Source organism: Mustela erminea, chromosome 6, assembly GCF_009829155.1.
Source record: "Mustela erminea isolate mMusErm1 chromosome 6, mMusErm1.Pri, whole genome shotgun sequence".
Lineage (NCBI taxonomy): Eukaryota > Metazoa > Chordata > Mammalia > Carnivora > Mustelidae > Mustela > Mustela erminea.
Window position 1 is genome coordinate 41,627,129 of NC_045619.1, and position 23,304 is coordinate 41,650,432.

At 38.3% G+C, this 23,304-nt stretch overlaps 1 protein-coding gene and 1 long non-coding RNA gene across 3 annotated transcripts in view; one reads left to right on the forward strand and one right to left on the reverse strand.

Moving 5' to 3' along the window:
- Positions 1-13,543, reverse strand: part of ZDHHC17 (zinc finger DHHC-type palmitoyltransferase 17) — an 89,157-nt gene extending 75,614 nt beyond the window's left edge. For both annotated transcript variants that reach the window (XM_032346934.1, XM_032346933.1), the window contains exon 1: positions 13,334-13,543. In XM_032346934.1, the coding sequence (XP_032202825.1) occupies positions 13,334-13,426 (93 nt within the window). In that variant the 5' untranslated portion in view covers positions 13,427-13,543. The remainder of the gene's footprint in view (positions 1-13,333) is intronic.
- LOC116593104 lies at positions 12,909-20,099 on the forward strand. Its single transcript, XR_004286749.1, has 3 exons — positions 12,909-12,999; positions 13,104-13,248; positions 20,038-20,099. It is a non-coding gene; the product is annotated as an uncharacterized LOC116593104 (long non-coding RNA).
- Positions 20,100-23,304: the final 3,205 nt, after the last annotated feature.

Here is a 23,304-nt window from a genome sequence, read left to right on the forward strand (position 1 = left end):
AGTAGGTATAATCTGATAAAGCTAAAAACTAATGATGTAGGAGTGTGAGAACCACTGGAGAGATGCCATGAGTCAGCCTGAGAGAATAAAAATTAGTATAACCAAACATACAGTACTTTTATGCTGAAAACCATAAAACATTGATGAAAGAAATCAAAGAAGATCTAAACAAATAGACAGACACATCATATTCATAGATTGGAAAGCTTAATATGGTAAAGATGTCATTTCTCCCCATACTGATATGTAAGTTTAATGCAACTTCCTTTTAAAGCGATTCCTATCAAAATCCTAGCAAGATTTTTTGTAGATATAGATGAGATTATTTTAAAATATTTATGGGAAGGCAAATAAAGTAGCTAAAATAATTTTGAAAAAAATGAATAAAGAAAGCAGTTACTCAATTTCAAGACCTATTATATAGCTATACTAATCAAGATGGTATAGTATTGGCTGAGGGACACATAGATCAATGAAGCACAACACAGAACCCAGAAATAGGCACACACCATAGGCTCAAGTGATCTCTGATAACGATGTAAAAGCAATTCAATGGACGAAAGATAAGCTCTTCAACAAATGGTATTAAAGCAGCTAGACATTTATAGGCCACAAAAAGCCCCAAACACAAAAAACCTCAACCTAATTCTCACACTTAATGCAAAAAATAACTGATCCTGAACTTCAGTGTTACCCATGAAACTCTAATTGTAAAAAAGAAAAAGAAAATCTTTGAGATCTATGGCTAGGGATAGACAATCTTAGAATTAAAAGGAAAAAACACAGCCCATAAAAATAAAAACTTATAAACTGGACCTCATTTAAACTTATTTAAACTTATGCCACGAGAAAGACCCTATTGAGGCCAAAAAAACAAGTTGACAGGCCGGGAGAAAATATCTGCAGGCCAAGACAATGAACTAGTGTTTAGGATACATTAAAAACTCAACAGTAGGAGCACCTGGGTGGCTCAGTCATTAAGCACCTATCTGCCTTGGGCTCAGGTTGTGATCCCAGAGTCCTGGGACTGAGCACCGCATTGAGTTCCCTGCTCAGTGGGGAGCCGACTTCTCCCAGGGCTTGTGCTCTCTGTCAAATGAATAAATAAAATCTTTAAAAAAAAAGAACTGAACAGTAAAATAAAGACTCAATTGAAAAAAAAAAAAGTGGCAAAGGCATTGTTACGGGCTGAACTGTGTCCCCCCGAAATCCATTTGTTGAAGTCAAGATGCCAGTACCTCAGATTGCTACTGTACTTGGAGCTAATCCCTTTAAAGGGAGAGTTAGGAATTAAGTTTAAATAACGTCACCACAGTAGGCCCCAAACCAATCTCATTGGTGTAATTAAAGGAAAAGGGTATCTGGACACAGACACCAAGGGGACTATAAGCACAGGAAAAAAGAACATGTGAGGACACCGCAATAGGGCAACCATCTATAAGCCAAAGAGTGGGACCTCAAAAGAAACCAAACCTGCTAATACTTTGATCTTGGACCTCTACCCTTCAGAACAATGAAAAAATTAATTTCCATTATTTAAGCCACCCTGTGTATGGTATTTCTATGCTCTAGCAAACTAATACAAAGAGACATTTCACCCAAGAGGATATAAAGATGGCAAATAAATACATGGAAACATAGAATCATTAGCCATTAAGGAAATTCAAATTAATACCACAATGACTTTTCATCATCTACTATTCAAATGGACTAAAATCATCAAGTATCAGTACCAAATGCTAGTGAAAATGCAGAGATCAGATTACTCATCCACTGCTGACTGAAATGTAAAATGTACTCCAGAAAACAGCTTGACAGTTTCTTGAAAACACTGACATACAACTACCATATAACCCAGTAATTGTGCTCCTGGGCATTTATCTCAGAGAAATAAAACTTTTTTTTTAAGATTTATTTATTATTTTATATAGAGAGAAAGCATGTGCACAGGGAAGAAGGGTAAAGAGAATCTTAAGCAGGCTCCATGCCCAGGACAGAAGCCAACTTGGAACTCAATCTCAAGACCCTGAGATCACGACCTGAGCTGAAATCCAGAATCAGACAGTTAACTGACTGCCCCACCCAGGTGCCCCACGAAAACCTGTCTTTACTTGACAGAAAAATATGTACACAAATGGTTAAAGTACCTTCATTCGTAATAACCAAAACCTGGAAACAATCCAGATATCCTTCAACAGGTAAATGGTTAAGCAAACTGTAGTAAATCCATATATTACCCAGTAATAAAAAGGAAAAAAACTAATGACTGGCTACTACAACCAGATGAATCTCCAGAGAATTATGTTGATTGAAAAAAGTCAATCCCATAAGATTACATACCACTATGATTCCATTCAAATAACATTCTTAAAATTACAAAATTATAGAAATGGATAACAGATTAGCATGGTATAGAAGGGCAATACAAAGGATCTTTGTGATAATGAAATGGACCATATCTTTACTGATTCAGTATCAATTTCCTGGTTGTGGTATTACACTATAATTTTGCAGTGTTACCACTGGAGGAACCTGGGTAAAAGGTACACAAGATCTCTTTGTACTTTTTCTTACAACTGCATGTGAATCTAAACTATCTCAAAATATAAAGTTTAACTTAAAGAAAAATTATAAACTTCAAAATGTTAAATTTGTACAACTTATCACAAATAAGTCTTTAAAAAAAGAGTTACACAGTAGAAAATATTTTTAAAAGGCATACACATTTTTTAAAAAATCGTCCAGATCAGTGTTGTCTGATAGAACTTTCTGCAATCACAGATAATATTCCACATTTCTATGCTGTCTCAAAACAGTAGTCACTAGGCACACGTAGCTAATAAACACTTGAAACTTGACTAGTGTGACTGAAAAGCTGAATATTCTATTATATTCATTTTAACTAATTTATATTTAAATTGCCACATGTTATTGGTGGTGGCTACCACATTAAACAAGACAGGTCTAGACACTACAAAGAATGAGGAAGATAATTATATGCTACAATGGCACCACATCCAAACTATATTAAGAAAAAATGCATTGGTTATATACTTTTACCTTCTACTATATACCTTCTGTACTCCTTAAATATTTGATGTGTCACCTTTTTTGCAGTCAAATGTTCTACCACTGAGCTATACCCCCTGGTCACCTTTTTTGAAAGCCAAAAAATCCATACTGGGATTTACATTTTTGGTACCTTAAAAATTAATATATACTATTCAACAACATAGAACAAATCAGATGTTAGGATAAGAGTTCAGAAAATTTTTATTTGTTCTGCTGTGTTATATGGTTCCAGATTCTAGTCTAAGTTTTTTCCCCCAAGGGTGGATTTTCTTGGATTCCGTTATATTCAATTATCCACAGGGGGGAAAATAAGACAAATAAGGAAAAAACAAGTTTAAATAATGGAAACTTATGAAATCAACTCAATTAACTTCTTACATAAATAGCTGAAAGATCTTGGATATTCATAATGGGTGTTCAATCAGAACACAAAATTCTACTGTCTACAGGTTATTCATGATCATAGTTGCAGAATCACAAATGGAGAGTAGTGAATACTTACATACAGCAAAGGATGATAACACAAACAACAGTGGGGCTCTTTAAAAGGTTTAAAAAGGCACCTCCAAGGTGCCTAGCCTCAAGCCAGCAACACTTGTCCTCTCATCAGCTACTTCACAGATTTAATACTAAGAATACTTATCTCCAAACCCTCACACCCCTTCCCCTTGATCACACCTAGGGTTATTTCATTTCCTTTCAAGGATATTTATTAATGAAGACATATTTTACCTTATGCATTCAGAATAAGCAGAGGAAGAAAGAAACAATAAATGGAATAAGCACAAATTCTGAAGAAGAATGTTAAGAAAATCCAGTTTTAGGATTTCAAATCAAATTGATTACTCAGAGAAGTAGACTTAAGAGCAACTGCCAAAATTGAGCCCCCCCAACACCTTTAACAAAAGCGAACAGTAATTCTGACAGAATTTTTCAATTTAGCCAAAAGTAATTTATGTTTTGACCTATTAAATTATATGGCAGGATATATATGAGGATTATGGGTTTGGAGTCAGAGAGTTAGTTTAAGTTCTAATACAAACTGCCAACTACTAATGATGTGAACCTGAATAAATTGCTTCACCCCTTTGATTCTGCTTCCTAACCTATGAACAGTTCAATAATACCTGCTATGCAGACCTGTAAAAAGAAAATGAGCAGAACACCGAAATAACCAAAATGTCTTTCAGTGGATAAATGAATAACTAAACTATGGTACACCCACACAATGAAACATTATTCAGCATTAAAAAGATGAGCTGTTGAGTCATTAAAAAAAAAAACATGGAGGAAACTTAATGCATACTACTAAGAAGCCAATCTGAAAAGGCTATATAGTATATGATTCCAATTACATGACATTAAGGTAAAGGCAAAGACTATGGAAACAGTAAAAAGATCAGTAGTTGCTGGAGTTAAAAGGGAAGGAAGGATGAATATAGACTGAGCAGAGGATTTTTAGGTCAGTGAAACTATTCTATATACTACTGTAGCAATGGATATATGTCATTATACATCTGTCAAAACTCAAAGAATATATACCAAAATAAACCCTAACATAACTTATGAACTCTGGGTGTTAATGATGTTCAATATAGGCTCATAACAATGCAGGGGAGGGTGGTGCAGGTGTTGGGGCAGCAAGTACATAGGAAATAGGAAATCTTTATACTTTCTGCTTAGTTTTGCTGTGAACTCAAAACTGGTCTAAAAAATAGAGCCTACTAAAAAAAATTTCAAGAATTTTTAAAAAAGTAAATGAGGGTATTTGCAATCATAGCTAACCAGCGCCTGGCAAATAATATTTATTCAACTCATATGACTGTATTATCACTTTCACATTGTGCTGCTCTATAAAAAAGGAGCAACTGGGGCGCCTGGGTGGCTCAGTGGGTTAAGCCGCTGCCTTCGGCTCAGGTCATGATCTCAGAGTCCTGGGATCGAGTCCCACATCGGGCTCCCTGCTCAGCAGAGAGCCTGCTTCCCTCTCTCTCTCTCTGCCTGCCTCTCCATCTACTTGTGATTTCTCTCTGTCAAATAAATAAAAAAAAAAAAAAAAAAAAAAGGAGCAACTGAATTTAAGTAGTTTAAACATGGATTCAAATTCAGTTCTGGCACTTACCAACAAGGAACTTACTCTATGCCTCCATTTCCTCATTTGTAAAATAGGTATTAAAAAAGTGAGAAGTAAATGAATGAATATATATGCAAAACTGTTCAGGATAGTGGCTAGCTTAGAGTTATAATTTGACAAATGTTAGCAATTACTATTATTATTATAAAACCAAAGAGAAAACATGAAAAGCACACATTACAATGTCTCCTACATTAAATGTCAAATCAGCTTCTTTCCTCCTCCTGTAGTAAAGTAAAATGTAGTAAAACTTTCCCCACATATCAGGTTTGTATCAATGAATGGAGAACAAAATATGAGAGAATTTATAAGAATCACCTCTGGAACTTTTTCAAAATATACATACCAAAAATCCCATATAAATTAGAACCTTTAAGAGGTTTGCATGGAAATAGGTGTATTATAACGAAGTTCTCCATAAGATTTTAATACACACAAAAACAACCCACCTCCCACACAAATCCACGTCTGATAAAGTTACTGAATATCAGTGACTAGCGGGATTCAATGTGCTGAAACATACATTTGAATATAAATTTCTTGGAGTTTCTACATATTGTCCCAATAAAGGGCTGACAAATACATCCCACAGGTCAAATCTGGCTCACTGATCACAGGTCAAATCTGGCTCACAAAATCATCCCTGATTTTTTATATCAAGTTTTATAGAAACATGGCGCACCCAATCATTTCCATATTGTCTTTGGTTGCTCTCATACAACTACCACAAGGCTAAGTAATTGCTACAGAGATTATATGGTCCACGAACTTGAAAATATTTACTACTTGGCCTTTACAGAAAGTTTCTCAACTGCAGGTCTAGATTGTTCATACAGAACGCTGTTCAGTAACTCAACTAGAACATCTGGCATTAAGAATGAGTTCAATGTAATTATAGCATCTCTTAAAGCATGTAAAAAACTAGATGACTGGAAACAAAGCAAATAAACTCTTCTTTCAATTATGAAGATAGAGGACAGAAATTATTTTGCCTGCTAGCATTCCTTCTTTAAGGAAACTGTTCTCCCCCCAAATCCAACCAAGAGATCTGAGCAAATTACAGGCCCTATTTCATGGTCATAAGAATCGGGAAAACTTACTGTCACTTTCCACTGTGGAATAAATAAGGGAGGACATGAAGTCCTTCTCTAATGGTTAGTTAAAATTTGAGATATGGCCAAAAAAAAAAAAAAAAAAAAAAAAATCAGCATCCATGTTGCCACTATAGAGAAGAAAGAAGCTGCTCTACATTAGGAGAAAATAGAGCTAAAATCCAGAGATGAGAACAGATAGAAAACAGAGTCTTGGTGACATTCTTGGCTCAAGTTCCAGGTATCCTTGAATCCAAAAGCATCCCTGCTATCCCAAGTTAGGGTTATGTAAATCAGTAACTTCCCTTTTTGCCCAAGTACATTTCAAAAGAGTTTGCAACTCAAGGATTCTAACACTAAAGCAACTTCTCTATTCAGCTCATGGAAGGGTTTTTGTTTTGTTTTGTTTTGTTTTTTGTTTGTTTTCATTAAATAGGGGTAGTTTTGCTCATCCCTCATATTAAATCCTTCATAAGTTAACAAATGTTGGTAATACAGAAATTTATTTTTTAAAAAACTGACAAGGGGAGGGGTACCTGGGTGGCTTAGTCAGTTAAGCATCTGCCTTCAGCTCAGGTCATGATCTCAGGGTCCTGGGATGGAGCCTCCCGCACTGGGCTCCTTGCTCAGCGGGGAGTCTGTTTTTCCCTCTTCCTCTTTGCCTCTCCTCCTGCCCCCTTCATGAACGCACTCTCAATCAAATACAATCTTTAAAAAAAAATTGACAACGGTATAGTACAGTAACATCTCAATCAGCAGTTACTATTTTTCACTTGATTTTTCCTAGTATTAAAGAACTGATTTTTTAAAATATAAGCAATTTAATATATATGCCAAAAAAACCCCAAAAACCCTACGCTTCAGATACCTTTAGCCTCCTCATCTCCATCTCCTCAATAATCATCACTGATAATCAGAAAGACAAGCTTAAGACATTATAATATTGTAACTTATCAAAGATTCTATCATATTTAGAGTTTATTAATCCTAGAAAACGCAATAATCATATGACAAATTTTCACCAATGATTAAAACAAAAGCAAAAAATAATATCCCTTTATTCAGGAAATTAAGTTCTTTGCAGTATCTCCTTTATAGAAAGCTAAAGTTTCATTACAGTTTCAAATTGGCTGCCTGTGTAGTTCTATTTTAAGGGTATTTTTTTTCTATTTTTTTTTTTTTAATTTCTTTTCAGTGTTCCAGAATTCATTGTTTATGCACCACACCCAGTGCTCCAATTTTAATAGAATATATTATTCTACCACTGGAAAATTATTATACTGGATGAGAACCTTATTTGCATATCTTATAAATACAGTATCACCTTGAATCAATTTTTCAAACTCCAAAGTTTAGAGTATTTGGTATTTTATTTTTAAATTACCTACCTGTACTAGAATCTAATTTATAAAATAATACTAGAGTTTAGGGGCACCTGGGTGGCTCAGTGGGTTAAATCCTCTGCCTCTGGCTCAGATCATGATCCCAGGGTCCTAGGATTGAGACCCGCATCAGGCTCTCTGCTCGGTGGGGAGCCTGCTTCCCCCTCTCTCTCTGCCTGCCTCTCTGCATACTTGTGATCTCTGTTTGTCAAATAAATAAAATAAAAATCCTTTAAAAAAATAATAATACTACTACAGTTAGATGACCCTATGAAAGAGCATTTCACATAACCCTGATACTGAAATGCTTTTTGGATTATGTGTTTCTAAGAGGTTCTGTTAAAAAGCACACTGCAACAAGCTGCCTTAACTAACTAATCCTAATTACCCTAACATAGCCTTAGGATACTCTCTAAAGGAAAAGAGGTTTGCCATGAGTTTTTAATTTTTAATAAAATTTTAACAAGATCACTTTTGTGTATTGTGAGGGATCTGAAGGCCTACAGTTAATCTTTTATTTTGCAATGCCTGATTTTATATTCCCCATTACTTTGTGGCCTATCAAAGCATCAAGATCATACTTAGATGTTCCATAAACTCTCCTCATATCAAAGCACACGTTTTTAAGAAAATTAAATAGTATTTTAAAAAGCTTATAATAAAGTAATCTGCCCAACCTCTCCTCCATCCCCAATTTTAATTATCTTAGCTATTTAGTTGTCCATATCCAGTATGTGTATACTACTACTGCTTACAAATTACTTACTTCTTGCCATAACATTAATACTAACATGTATTGTGTTATTAAGCACCAGACTCAACTTTATATATATTATCTCACTTAATCTTGACAACAACTTCATGATGTAGGTGCTATTATACTCCAATTTTAGTCCAGAAAATTAGGACACAGTTCAGTAACTTGCCCAGGGTCACACAGCTAGTAAGTGGCAACACTAGGATTTAAACTCAAGCAGCCACACTTTTAATCTCTATCTTCTTACATCTATCTACTCCACAGTCCATTCTTAATAAATACTTTTGGGGTGATTCTCTTAAACTAAATCAAAATAATAGGCAAAATAAAACGAAGAAGTCAAAACTGTAAAATGGCATTTCTCACAGCCAAATATAATTTTTTGGTTTACAGGTCAATAGTTATCAACTTTGGCTTTGCCACAATCTATGAGGTCACCAATTAGTTGCACTTTCATTTTATATCTATTGATTCAGTGGTTACTATGCTTAAGGTACAGTATTTTCAAACCTAAATTACAACTACATGACCTATAGCATTCTTCCTGAATAAAAAAAAGGCATCAGATTCTAAAGACTTTCAGAAAGATATGCTTTAAAGGGAAAGAGAATGCCAGTAATCTTATCAGAAGAAGAAGAAAATTTTCAAAGGAATTTTCTATCTACTTTCTGAAAGCAAAAGCAAATGATTTATTTATGTGTATACATGTATATCCCTAAGTACATGATAGGACAAAAAATAGTAATGGGAAAAGGCAAAATCATTTTAACTAAAGAAAAACTTCAAAAAAGAGATTTTATAAAATCTGATGGTAAGAGAAGTAGTAATACGTCGGCTTACCGTTTTACACAAAGAAAAAAATGAGACATGAATATGAACAAAATTAATGTGAAGCAAAAAAAAAAAAGTTGCCATTTTTAAAAAGAGAGAAACTAGAGAAAAGGCAGTAACAGAAGTTTTGAAATTGAGGAAAAAAAGGAAGCAAACAAGAGACGAAAACCCTAGATAATCTAGGCAATTCAGTTCAAAGCTCTGTGTCAGATCTTGCTGAAACAGAGAGCCCCTACAATAATACTCTGGCAAAAGGAAGTACTGCCACCTCATTCTATGAAAGAGCTAGGAAGGCTTACTGAGACTATACTAGTAGATGAAACGGAAGACTGGTGATAGCAAGTTAGCTGGATTGTACACCAACATATGGTCTCTATCTCCTTGCCGAAGTCATTCTTCTAACCATCTGAGGTGACAGAAATCTGATACCGCTTATAGTCTACACTAACCAATTCAGCACTTATTTGGCTTCTATTAAGTATTTCACATGTCTATGTATTCCCAACTACATCATTAACTTCTGGAGAGCAGAAGCTATCCTCGCTATTTTATTTTCACCCATATAACCTAGCACAGTGCTATGCATGTAGCAGATAGATACTCAAACCTACTGATTCTGAAAAATCACAATCACAACACTAGAGTTTAAAGAAATCTTAAGCGAGATCTAGTCTAGCCTCTTTATCTTTTTATCTGAGATCAGGACCTGAGCCGAGATAAGAGTCAGACGTTAACCGACTAAGCCACTCAGGTGTCCCTAGCCTATCTCAAAAGCAAAGAAACTAAAACTACTTAAATGTCCAACAGCCTAAAGTCACAGAGCTAGGATCAACACCCTAATCCTATGATAATCAGTTCATCTTTTTCCAAAGAGCCTCTAATTTTTCCATTATGATAAAATGAATAATCACCTACTTCATCAGAAAACAATAGCACCAATACTCACTACACACTAGGGCTTTCAGAAAGTCAGATTTGCTTGGCAGCCTATGTGCCTTGGTCTGGGATGAGTGCTTTATAAACATTATATAAACATTTATAAACATAATTTTTTTACTTAATACTCCCAGTAAACACTCTAAGAGGTATTAACCCAATTTCACAAATGTAAATTGACCATGATAACAACAAGTGACAGAACCTAGATTCTGTTTGTCACCAGTGGCTCTTAACGACTATCCTTTATTACCTCTTATTGTATTTAACACAAAAATCCCAAAGTCTCAAGAGTCCAGCAAAGCACCTAACCTAAACAAAATAAAGAAATGTTTAAAACACTGACTTAATGGATAGGTCATTTAATTAATTAAAAAGTAAGATTCTCTCACAGTAAATACCTCTAAAAAGAAGGTTTCACTGTTCATCTAATTACATAATCCCCTGAGAAAGGGTTTAACAGTGACCAGTTTGCATACTAACAGAAGATTTAAGGAATGGCTAATTTCTTACAAATAATTCATCTGTTCAAAAAATATTAAGTGAAGGGCGCCTGGATGGCTCAGAAGGTTAAGCCTCTGCCTTCGACTCAGGTCATGATCCCAGAGTGCTGGGATCAGCCCCACCTAGGGCTCTCTGCTCAGCGGGGAGCCTGCTTCCTCCTTTCTCTCTGCCTGCCTCTCTGCCTACTTGTGATCTCTCTGTCCAATAAATAAATAAAATCTTTTAAAGAAAAAAAATATTAAGTGAGAAACTATTTTTGTGACCCAGTGTTAAGTATGAAGATAAATAAAATAAAACTTGCTCCTACAAGATTCTATTCCATAAAATAAAACCCACACAAGTCTCTAAATCATTTACCAAAACCAAAATACATGTGGATATCTCCCTCCTTCTTCTGGTAGAGGAAAAAGAAATAACATTAACTGAGCACCTACAATGTGCCAGTTCTTAATCCTTAACATAGTCTCACCTAATCCCTTACAGCTAACTGAACTAGGCCACATCTCCATTTCTGATGAACAAATTTGGGCTTTAAAAGATTAAGTACTTGTCTCAGGTCCCTTAACTAATTATAACAAACTATCGTTTTGGAACCTAAATCTGTCTGACCAAAAGTCTATGTTCTCTCCTAAAAAGAGTTAAAAGTATTATTATTTTATTTGCTCACCATGGCAGAGAATGGGTTTCTTTCCAAGGGAGACTGAAAACACTGCTTATTTTAACAACAAAAAAAGAATACATTATCACAATCCTCACAATAGCCTATCAGTTATTATCATTTCATACCATTATTATAAATGATGAAGCCAGAAGTAAAGAAGTAGCTTGCCCAAGAACATAATGCAAGGAAGCATAACTTTACCATATCTATACCAGGTCTGCATGCAACATTAACCACAGAAAAAATGCAGAAAGACTTTAGCTCTTATAATTCTAAGCTTAAGATTCAAAACATCTAAACTAATCAGACATTGTGTTTGCTAGGTGAAAAAGAATGGCAGATATCACCTTTATCAACTTCCTTTTTCAATGATAAGCTGATTTTCTAATAATATTCTTTTAAATGACAACCTGAAGACCGGTCTCTAAATTTCAAGCCTACAGGCCATTTCATTACTACAAGCAGTATCTCTCTGGATTTGTTAGTTAAAATTATTCCTAAAGTACCAAACAATGTACTAGTTCACAAAGCAAACGTTTATTAAACAAACAGTATGTTAAAATATATAAAATCAACATTTAAGTATCTGAAACTGTCACACAAATAGATGAATAGAAATATTCCTTAGAAACATTTTTTAATCATCTGAAAACTTTGTTTCCTGGCATATTTTTAAGGCCTAGGTGTGAACTAAAAGAAGGATGTGTCCAATGCCAGTTCTAAATATGGTACTACCTTGGTCACAAAAATATTTAGTTTTACTGCGCAGCTCTGTTTCTCAGAAATCCGGAGGAGCTTTTACTATTGAGAGTGGCTCAAGCATATTCCTAAGGAAACGTCCCATCTGTTTCTGGTAAATCAAAGTGATTAATAAGAGAGTGGTTGAACATTAATACATTTTTAAGTGTGTGCCCTTATTTACATTTTACTAAACAATAAAAACAACGCTTTAACCCAAATTTCAGAAATAAGTAGAATCATTCTACTGCAAAGTAACCAGGTAGATACTTCCATGTTTGTCCCCCCCCCCCCCAACACAAAGATGGTCTTCTTCCCTTAACCTCAAAAAAACTACAGGAGTTTTTCGGGAGCTTTGCCGCTGCCTGATCCGCACCTAACTGTGGCTCATTAGAAACTGGAATGCATCACAAATTACCTCCAGTACTGAACAAGCACTAGCTCAGCTATAAACCAAGAGGTAAACAAGTACAGAATGTGACTGATCCTGGAGCAGGGCACTGTTTACTTACATGGGAAGATACTCATGTTGTGATGGGAAACGTGTTGCACTGTCCTCCCCTGGCTCCAAAAAACAAACAAAACAAAAACAAACGGTACTTTGACAAGCTAGTGTAAGCGTGGGTCTCTTCCCAAAAGTTCTGACCTCTCTCTTTAATCGCTTAAGGACAAACGCTCAAATAAGGGCATCCGACACAAGGTGTCCGAGGTGCTGCCCACGGCATAACCTGGAAGGACACCACTTTTACCCAAAAACTGTGTTCTCCCCCACAGTGATGAGCTACACGGGAGGAACAGATACTGTCATTCACCCTAACGAAGCAAAAGAAAAGAAATCAAAACGAGACGCGCTCCCTCCTCGCCCCCGAGAAGCTTGGAGCCCGACTAGGGGCGTAAGTTGCGGTTCCAATCCAGCACCAGGCCCCCGTCGCCGGTGCACTCACGAGCAGCGTGGCGACGGAGCGGAACCAACAACATCTCCACCTCTGTCCTCTAGGCACAGCCAGGGACTGCGTCCCAAAGCCCGCCCCGACCAGGCCCGCCCCGCTATCTCCACCCCGTTATCCGCTCGCAGCTGCGTTCGGGCCTGGATTTGCCTCCCCGCCCTCCCCAACTCCGGCACGTTCCACTACCCCCACACGGTAAGGCCCCAGCCCTCCGCAAGTCCGGGGGGGCGGAAAGGTCGGGGCCCGAAGGGCGAAGAATGCGCTTGGTGCGGTTCCTCACCTCTGGATGGAGAAGGGGCACGCAGCCCGCTTCGGTATCGTACTCATCCGGGCCGTCCGCCATCTTGGTATTAAATCCCTCCTCCCGCTGCATGCCGGGAGAAAGCGTTTCACCCTCGCGGGGCTCGGGCGCGGCGGAGGGCACGCGCGAGGGCGAGCTCCGGCCCCGCCGGAGGCGATGCGGCCGCCTCCTCCGCCTCCTTCTCCTCCCCCCGTGCCGCCCGCCTTGGCCCCCACCCCCGCCTCTGAGGGCGGGGGTCCTTGCGCGCGTGCGCGCCTGCGCGCGAACCGGGCCGGCCCCCGATTCGGAGCGCGCTCTGCTGCACTGCGCCGGGCCAGACGGGCGGAAGGCTCTGGGCGTGGGCAGCGCGGCCCGGGGGCGGACACCGGGCACGAGGCAGATGTGCGCCACTGTCCTCTCGCCAAGGGGCGACTCAGTAAGTGGGAAACCTGGCGGCCCCGTGGGAGCAAGATGGAACTCCTGCGCCGCGCAGCGGAGGACTGGAGGTCCCGTGTTCCCTAGGCGGCGCACGCCCACGAGCACCTGGACCGGCTCTGAGACCCCCGGGGCTCCTTCCCAGAGACCCGGGGCGGAACCTTTACCCGGCTCCAGGTACAAGACTTCGGGGTGTTAGACTTGAAGCAAGACGTTCGTCGCTCCTGAAGACGATAGACGCGCCCCCTTCCTCCACACTCAAAAAGATCATCCCGCAATTTATGCCTCCGGGAGGTGCCCGGAAAAACGGGTGCAGCTTGGGGCTTCCTCCTAGAGAAGCCTTTTTTATTTTATTTTTATTATTATTTTTTTAAGATTTAATTTATTTATTTCTCAGAGAGAGAGAGAGCGCACACACAAGCAGGCAGAGTATCTGGCAGAGGCAGCGGGAGAAACGGGCTCCCCGCCGAGCAAGGAGCCTAATGCGGGACTCCATCCCAGGACCCTGGGATCATGACCTGAGCCAAAGGCAGTGGCTTAACCAACAGCCGCCCAGGCGTCCCGAGAAGCCTTTTTTTAAATGACCCAACCTGCCTTCGTTGGTCTTGAATTAACAGTAATTACATAAAAAATGTACACCCGCAAAGCCCACACACCCCTGTCTGCTACATTTTAATGTAACCCAGAAATGCAGAACCTGTCATTTAAGCTGAATTCGCTGAAACTCGACCCCGATAAAATGACTAAGGCCATTTTTAAATGGATATTGGGGTTTTATTATGGGCTGGGGTGAGGGTATTCCTTCCCAGGAACGTGCTGATGGAAAAATTATAGAAAACATGTATCTCTGTTTTTAGCTATTAAAAACTATAAATCTAAACTGCTCAGAGGAAGATTTAGCAGACATCACGAAACATGACTATTAAAGATCATGATACTAACCTGTTTCCTGTTAAAGCCAAAGCAGCCAAGACCGCTGGGAAGAAGCCTGCCATCTAATAAGGTCAGATTTATGTGTAAATCAGGAGGAAGGGCACTCCAGAGGAAGCATGGAGACCACGGGAAACGGGAGGATGAAGTGTCTTTTGTAAGGTTTAGGTTCCCGCCAAAGGGAATCAGGAGGGTCTAGGGAGAAGGAAAACCAGTTCCGGATTGGACGCTGTTTGTGAGGTGGAACTAGGAAAAGAGGGGATTAATTGGGGATTGGATGCTCTCATGAAGAGAGGACTGCTCACTAATTGGGTGCACCCAGTAATAAATAAAAATAAATAGCTAGTAATAGCTAGATATTAGCTATTAAAGAGCCAGGTATTAGGTAAAGAATAGCTATTAAGTAGCTGCATAGCTAATAAATAGCCTTGGCATCATTTATAAGAGAGCAGTATCCCTCAGAGAGGTGGATACAGCTTTTTACAGTTGCTGTATGGCCTTGGGAAGAGCAAGGTTCTCTGTAAACTTTGCAGCTGGCATATCTCTCTGTCCTCTGGCACTGCTGCTTTTTCTCATTTCAGTCTGAGCTGATTTTAGTTCTTTTGTTCCTAGCGCAGAGGGAGAATTATGATTTGACTCTTTCACCCAGCATGCAGAACTAGACAGAATTAGGGTTCTACCTTTGGAGCTCCAGACTGCTTTTAGATGCATTTTATCATGGACAGAAGTAATTTTTACCTCAATAATCAATTTTCATCTTGCTCCTCCTTACCCTATATCATGCATTTACTGGAAATAGAAGATGAGAGTAAAGAAAAAAAAAATTGGGAGGTGGGATAAAGAAAATACTGAATTGTGGGGAAGTGACATAGAGGCAAGTATAGATGACAACAAAGAATGTTTCATGGGTGCCCCTATATTAGGAACATTGGGGTATATGAGTTTTCACAAAATGGAAATGTTTAGCCTTCCCAGAGATGACTGCTGTATGACTGAAAACAAGTTATTAAATTAAGAAAGAAAGAAATTAGGAGTAAGAGCAGCTATTCTTGGGAAAATATGTTGAAGGTGAGGCTTGGGTGAGGTTCAGTATGTAGCAAAATGAACCCTATAGTTATAATCAGGGTCCGTCTTGGTAATTGCAGAGTTCTCATCTACATGCAGATTTGAGACTGTATATTCAGGGTACTGTGAAGGACAGCCAAGAAAGTAGACATGTCAATGAATAACTTGGCAGAAGAATAGCATAGAATTATGAAGGTATGCAGAATAATTGCTGAAAGAAAATATGAAGAGAAAGTAGATCTTGTGGAGAAGCATTATGAAATGAATTTAGAAGCAGACAGAGAGGAATGGGGAATTATTGTATAGATGTAGCTTCATGTAATGTCAGAGACTGCTAGAACTAAAGACATCGTTAAAGGTCATCTAGTTCTAGTCAAACTCTATCATTAATTTCACAAATAGGGAAATGATAATTGGGGAATTTAAGAAACCTGCTTAAAGTCATAAAACTAGAAAGTAGCAGAATCATGTTTAGAAGCCTCCTAACTCTTCCCCATCTACTGTTCTTAGTTCTACCCCACACATTTTCTGTTGTATTTATCCTCAGTGAATGAATACTTTATTAAACACTTATTCTGTGAAATGGTAGAATTAGTAACCACAACAAAGAGATGATTTTTAAGATACCAGATTATTTGATTTAGATAAATGCAATTCCATAGTTACAGACCTTTGAATACTAATGAGATCCATTGAGTGTAAGATTTTCCTATAAGCCATTTCATAAATGTCTGTATCTCATTAGAATTGTGGACTCTAGAACCAGGTAAGATACTACATACTTAAAACTGGGATGAGGCAAAGTATTGCTATTTTAACACAGAAAAGCAAGCACATATAGCAACATTCTATAATTCTATTTTAATTGAAATGAAAACAATATTTTTGCACTCATCTTTTGTAGGAATCACTGATATAAATAAAATTAAGCTGGAGAGTTAAAGGAAACGTGGAATTTGACATGTGATAGTCAACTGCTAAGCCAACTGTTCTCATCTTCTGGTATTCACACTTTAGGGTAGTGCCATCCACACTGAATAGGGCTGATAAGCATAACCAATAAGATATTGCAGAAAAATTGTGTGACTTTGGAAGCTGGATCATAAAAGGCATTGTGGATTCTGTCTTATTTTCTCTTGGATTTTATCCTGGGGATCTAGCTGCCACGTCATGAAGACACTCATGCAGCCCCTATGGAGAGGTCCACATGGCAAAGAAGTGGAGCCTCCTGCCAACAGCCAGCATTGACTTGGCAGACTTGTGAATGAGCCACCTTAATAACAGATCTTCTAGCCCTCGTCAGGCCTTCAGGTGATTGCAACACCAGCTGACATCTCTGCTGTAAGCTCATGAGAGACCCTGATCCAGAACCACACACCTCAACTGCACAATGATCTAAAATTGTGTAAAATATTAAGTGTTTATTTTTATCATGTATATATTATATGCAGTAGGTAATACAGTATGTAAAGCCTGAAACCCCTGAAATCATTTACAGAGTTACATGTTTATAAGAATGCAGCAGGATGGAAACATTTTTTTTTTTAAAGATTTTATTTATTTATTTGACAGACAGAGAAGGATCACAGTAGGCAGAGAGGCTGGCAGATAGAGGAGGAAGCAGGCTCCCCACTGAGCAGAGAGCCCGACGTGGGGCTTGATCCCAGGACCCCAGGATCATGACCTGAGCCGAAGGCAGAGGCTAAACCCACTGAGCCATCCAGGCACCCCTAGAAACATCTACCTTGATTTAAAAGAACTGTTCGATTTTTTTCCTAAGTTCTACTCCCTTAAAAGGAATGTGTAACTGAATTTGGGTTTTTTGTTTGTTTATTTGTTTTTGTTTTTTAAGTAGGCCTCACATCCAGTATGGAGCCAAATATGGGGCTTGAACTCTTGACCCTGAGGTAAAGACCTGAGCTTAGATCAAGAGTCAGACTCTTAACCTTCTAACCCACCCGGATGCCCTTGTTACTTTTGGTGGGGGACAAGGAAGTGTGGCATGCAAATTCTTCCTTTCCAAGGAATGTTTAAAAACTGAGCTGGTCACATCCCTAAAGAGAATGGAATCAGAACTAGTAACTTGGGGTCAGCCTTCAAGGACCATCAGTGTGAAGGATAATGAAACTTTGTGTTGAAAAATAATGTGGATTTGAAATGACAATGTATATATTGAAGGGGGAACAAGGAGAAAGGATTGTCCAGGTATCAAGAGTATGGCATGCTGGATCTGAGCTTGTCTAAGAAAATATCCTGCCACCAGGAAATGGGGAGTTGGGGGAAGTGAGTGCACTCATAGAAGAAAAGAAGAGTCCCCTTTGAAGGCATGTTGAGTGTGCAGGATTCTCGTGGATCAGAGCCCTTTGCAATACCCACTCTGTACATGGAAGCAAATTTTTCTTGATAAGCACCAGGGCTCCATCATTTTACTACTCTTTGAGAATACAAGGTATGGCCATGCCCGGCAGTGCCACTAAGTTTTATTTTACTCTTTGTCTTTTGGCCCTCTACCCTCTGCAGTGCTCCTGGGCATCTCTGAGCCCAAAAAGATCACATGAGCACCTGCCTAAGAAAGACTCAAGTGAACAAGCTTGAGACTAAAACAGCGATCAGTGAAAGCCCTTACATGCATATGCACTTTTTTTTTTTTACCGGAGAGAGAATCTCTATAGCTTTCATCAGATTTTCAAATGGGTATATGATCCAAAAAAGGTTGCTCAAATCTAGAGCAATCTTTAAAATGTAAAACCTCCATTTTTTTTTAGAAGTACTGCTCCCTTTTACATAAATGAAAATTTATATTGGGCATTTTTACTATATTACTATGTTATTTACATGATATTAACTTACATGAGTGATTTGCAAATGACAATCTACATGAGGACAAGAATACCAATCCTATACATAATACTTAGCATATTGCTTTCTCAAAGTAGTTATTTCATAATTATGTTATATGATTGGATAATAAGTGAAGAAAAAAAGAAAGCATATATGAGCCTTTATATGAATAAAATTCCACATAATTTATTTCTCATAGTAGGGAAAAGATGCATTTATACCAACTTTGTTAGAATTCAGATAATATGTTTTGGTTTAAAATAGAAAATGAACAGGAGTATGCTTGTTAATTAGCATTACCCCTTCTTCCTACTACCCACCCCCCAGTCCATTATTTGCTCTTTTTTGCCTTATGCTCTAGCAAACTGATCACCAAGGACTGCAGGTCCTGTGCTATCTGGCCAAGTTGGCTGCTGTTTGGGTTTGGCTGATGGGAGGCACTGGCATAAGAAATAGGTCGGAGTATTTCTGCCCACCTCTACCCCCCCACCCCCATCCGCTTTAACAAACCATCTCTGTCAGCAGTCTCATCCCTCTTAGACTGTAGTGCCTACCTGGTGGTCCTTCTACAGTTCCAGCTGGCAGCTGGCTCTCTTTCCCATATACCCTCAGCCTGAGGAGTATTGTTTGTCTGTGGGTGTTGACCAGCCTTCCTTATTCCCTTCACCCTACCCACATCACTGTATGTAGTACTTTAACTAACACTTCTTTCTTTGAGTCATGTAGAGGGAATTCTATTCCCTGGAAGGGCCCTGACTGATGATACACGTTCTACGTACCAGTAGTTGTTCTAAGTCCTTCATGTACTTGATCCCACTTAATCCTTACATGAAGCCTAAGAAGTAAATACTGTAAATATCTCCTTTTTACAGGTAAGTTGACCTTTTAGAGTGAATTAATATGGTGGCTACATGGGGTTCTGTGGGACATCTACATATTAGGTAGTTTGCAAACAACTAATGATGCGTCAACAGGCCCTGAAATCAACTATGTAGACAACAACTAATAAGCTGTTAGGTTGCCATATGCTAGTTGGTTATGTTATATGACTGGATAGAAAGATACACTTCTGTTGCCATAAAATCATCTCTTTGATCCAATGTCAAATACACTACTAGCTTTTCTATGACAGTTCAACAATCGCAGAAAACTTTTTGTCATTGACGCTTATCTACATAGTACTTAAAATTAGTCACAACTTTAAGAGGAAATGAAGCTAATTACTATTAAAAATACATCTTTTTTTGTTGCTACCATTAGGCAATGAAAACAGTTGAGAGAAGCTTTGTGCCTTAGCCCTCTGTTTGAATCGGGAAATACAGAAAAGTCAAAATGTGTTTTCGGTCATCTTCCACATCTTTTCCACATCTCTGCCCATCCTCTGCTTGCCCCATGTATGCTGCCATATAGTTAGTGTCATTTATGTTTTTCAGAATGGCTGCTGGACTACAGGAGTACAGATCAAACCCATGCCAGGAACAGATAGGGTGTTCTTCATGCCTTGTCTTAAAAGAAGAATAAGGCTTTGGTGGTTGTCATGCATGAAAGAAATGGCCCCAACTATGATATCCATTCTTTTGTCACCCAGATTCTAGAACAGGATACTCATGCTTCAGACATATTTAACTTAGTAATGGAAAGGGCAATCATTGGGCTAATGGGGCCTTGACTCGCTGTTCTGGACTTCTGCTGAGGTTCCTGTTTAAGAGAATATTAAAAGACATAAATTTTTATAGCAGGACTTCATTAGGACAGTATGCAAGTATGGTAGCTGTTGTAGATCTAGACTCTGACTAGGCCACACCCATAATGTTCCCCAGCATTGCTGTCCCTGACCTCTTCCCCAGGCTTCTGGCCCATCATTGGTGAGAGAGATCCTGAATGATTTTTTCTCCTAAGGCCATGAGAACAGGTACCAGAGGCTTTTTTTTTTTTCATCTTATTTACACCTAAGAACCAAACAGTTAGAAATCTCACTACAGTTGGCTCAACAGCTTTCTCTCATTTAGGAAACAGTTAAGTAAATCAAACATCTTCTATCCAGATCTTCCAGGCTAGTCAGACTACCTGGATTTGAATCCCAATTCTACCATCTTAATTTTGTGACCTGAGAAAAGTTGCACACAGCTTCTGGGTATAACATGTGTACATGATAGCCATGTCATTTCTTTTCATCTTGCTCAGGGTTGAATAGTCTGACATTCTAGTTGCTGTAATATGGTGTGGATGATGTTTTTACTTCTTCCCTTCATCTCTGAGTCCAGTTTTGCTTCCACTCGATTTCTTTTAGTAGAGTATTTCAACTTCTGTTTACTTCTCTGTGCCACAAGGAAATGGTAGGAAGGAGAAATAAGCTCTGAAAGATAAAACTTGCATTAGAAAACCCATGCCATACTCTCTTTGAGGAGTATGTTTGTCCTAGCTGAGGATTATATTTTATTCCCTTTAAAAAAAAAAAAATCCTCAGACATCAGATAGTCTCCCCATTTTAGTGAATAGCCCTTTATTGAGTCAGACCCCTAGTTCACTTTCCCCATATCACCAGCCTTTCTTTTATCTATTTCTGTAATGTACAGTGAGAACATGAAAAATGTAAGGAGATGCATTAGGTTTATTTCTCTACAAATTTGGAGGTATTCGTGCTAATCTTGTAATTTGGTACTTGTTTCAGAATGTTGTGTTTGTGTGTCTGCAAGTTTTTTTATTTTTATTTTTTTAACTTTAGAGTATGCCCCTTTCATTTTTTGGTTGCAGAACTGGTGAATTTTCTAGACCTTTCTTTGAGGGGGTGGGAGGCAGGTATTAAGGAGAAAAAGTTTGTTGGGTACTTTTAGTTGGCCACCTGGACTTTAAAAAATCCCCAACCCATGAGAGTTTTCCTCCATACCCAGGTAACTTTTGATATGCTGATATAATCAGATGCTTTAGAGAATATTCCCCTATCACTGAACCTGGAGAGTCCCCCTAACTCCTCCACCCCTCATTGCTGAGGTTGGGTTCTAACTAGTTACCTCTCTAATGGCGTGATTTTACCTACTTTCATTCTCTGTGATTAAGCTCAGATTCAACTTTTGGGATACTTGTTAAATTCTTCTATCATAAGAAGGCACTGGAAACTATAGATTTCCAAGCATACATACACATAATGTTGCATAAATATCAAAAAGTTCAAGATTCCCTGAGCAAGAACCTCAGGTTGGGGGAAAAAAAAAAAAAAAAAAAAAAAAAAACCAAACCCTGGTTGTGATAAATCAGCTTTAGTTCTTGAGTAATGTCTTTAAGCTATAAAGGACTTTGAGAAGTCATCTAGTTTACTGCCTTCAGACAAAATCATTCTCAGTAAATGTGGTATAGAGTCTATTATAAGAAATTGAACACCGATTCTGGTTTTACAGCTAATTAACTGAATGAGCTTTGTCACTTTAATTTCTCAGTCTCAGTTTTGTCATCTGTAAAATGAAGGCACTTGGAATAGGAGCTCTCTACACTCTCTTTCATCTTTGTGATTCTAACGATAATACCATTCTACACAGATGATTATTTCCTTTTAAACTGTCACAATGGGGATGCCTGGGTGGCTCAGTCAGTTAAGCATCTGCCTTTGGCTCAGGTCATGATCCCAGGGTCCTGGGATGTAGTTCAGCATCGGGCTCCTTGCAGGGAGCCTGCTGCTCCCCCTGCTTGTGTGCACACTCTCTCGACGAATAAATAAATAAAAATCTTTATAATAAAATACAATAAGCTGTCATAATGAAAAGTCCACAGTGTGTAAAATTAACCTCTGTGCTGTTCTGTTTGTAATTGTTTTTACTATTAGAAATTTCTTCCTGATTGCTATCCTAAACCCCTTATGCTGTAGGTCTTCTTTTTATTTTATCTTCTCAGTATTCTTATTATTCTCTTTTATTTTCCTTATCCAAATCATTCCCAGACAGTTAACTCTCACAAGTGAAACTTAAGGAAGGACTTCCATAACTAATTACCCTTTTTCCCACTTTTAAATCATTAACATGGTAATTGAGACAAGACACAGTCGTAATGGTGAAAGGCAATGCATGAAATATTCTGTCTCTCAGAAAGGTAAGAGGAGCTAAACTATTATAGCTGCAGTATCTGTTATTCTCTGTTCTTCTAGATTATACTTTACTAAGCTTCACTCAGGTAGAAGGTGGCATACATAAAGATACCACATTAAGAGAATAAAATAGAACTGAAATCATTTATCTGAATCTAGGGCCTTACCACATCTTAGGCATCAGCTTTGAGTTGCAGCATCTTCAGAATCCTGCAGAATCTTATTCACAATACTTGCTTATCTAAACATCAACAATTTTCTATTTTTAAATCAGCTTTTCAATTTGAAAAGTAATAATTGCACATCCTTTAAAACATTTAAATAATAAGTTAATACCTACAATTAAAATTAAGTCTCTTTTTCCTCCCCATTCATTCCAATAACACTTTCCAGAGTTAATAATTAGTCTTCCCCCAAATTTTAATGTATATACCTATATATCCTTAAGATAACATTCTAGGGGCACCTGGGTGGCTCAGTGGGTTATAGCCTCTGCCTTTGGCTCAGATCATGATCCCAGGGTCCTGGGATCAAGCCCTGCATTGGGCTCTCTGCTCAGCGGGAGCCTGCTTCCTCCTCTCTCTGCTTGCCTCTCTGCCTACTTGTGATCTCTCTGTGTGTCAAA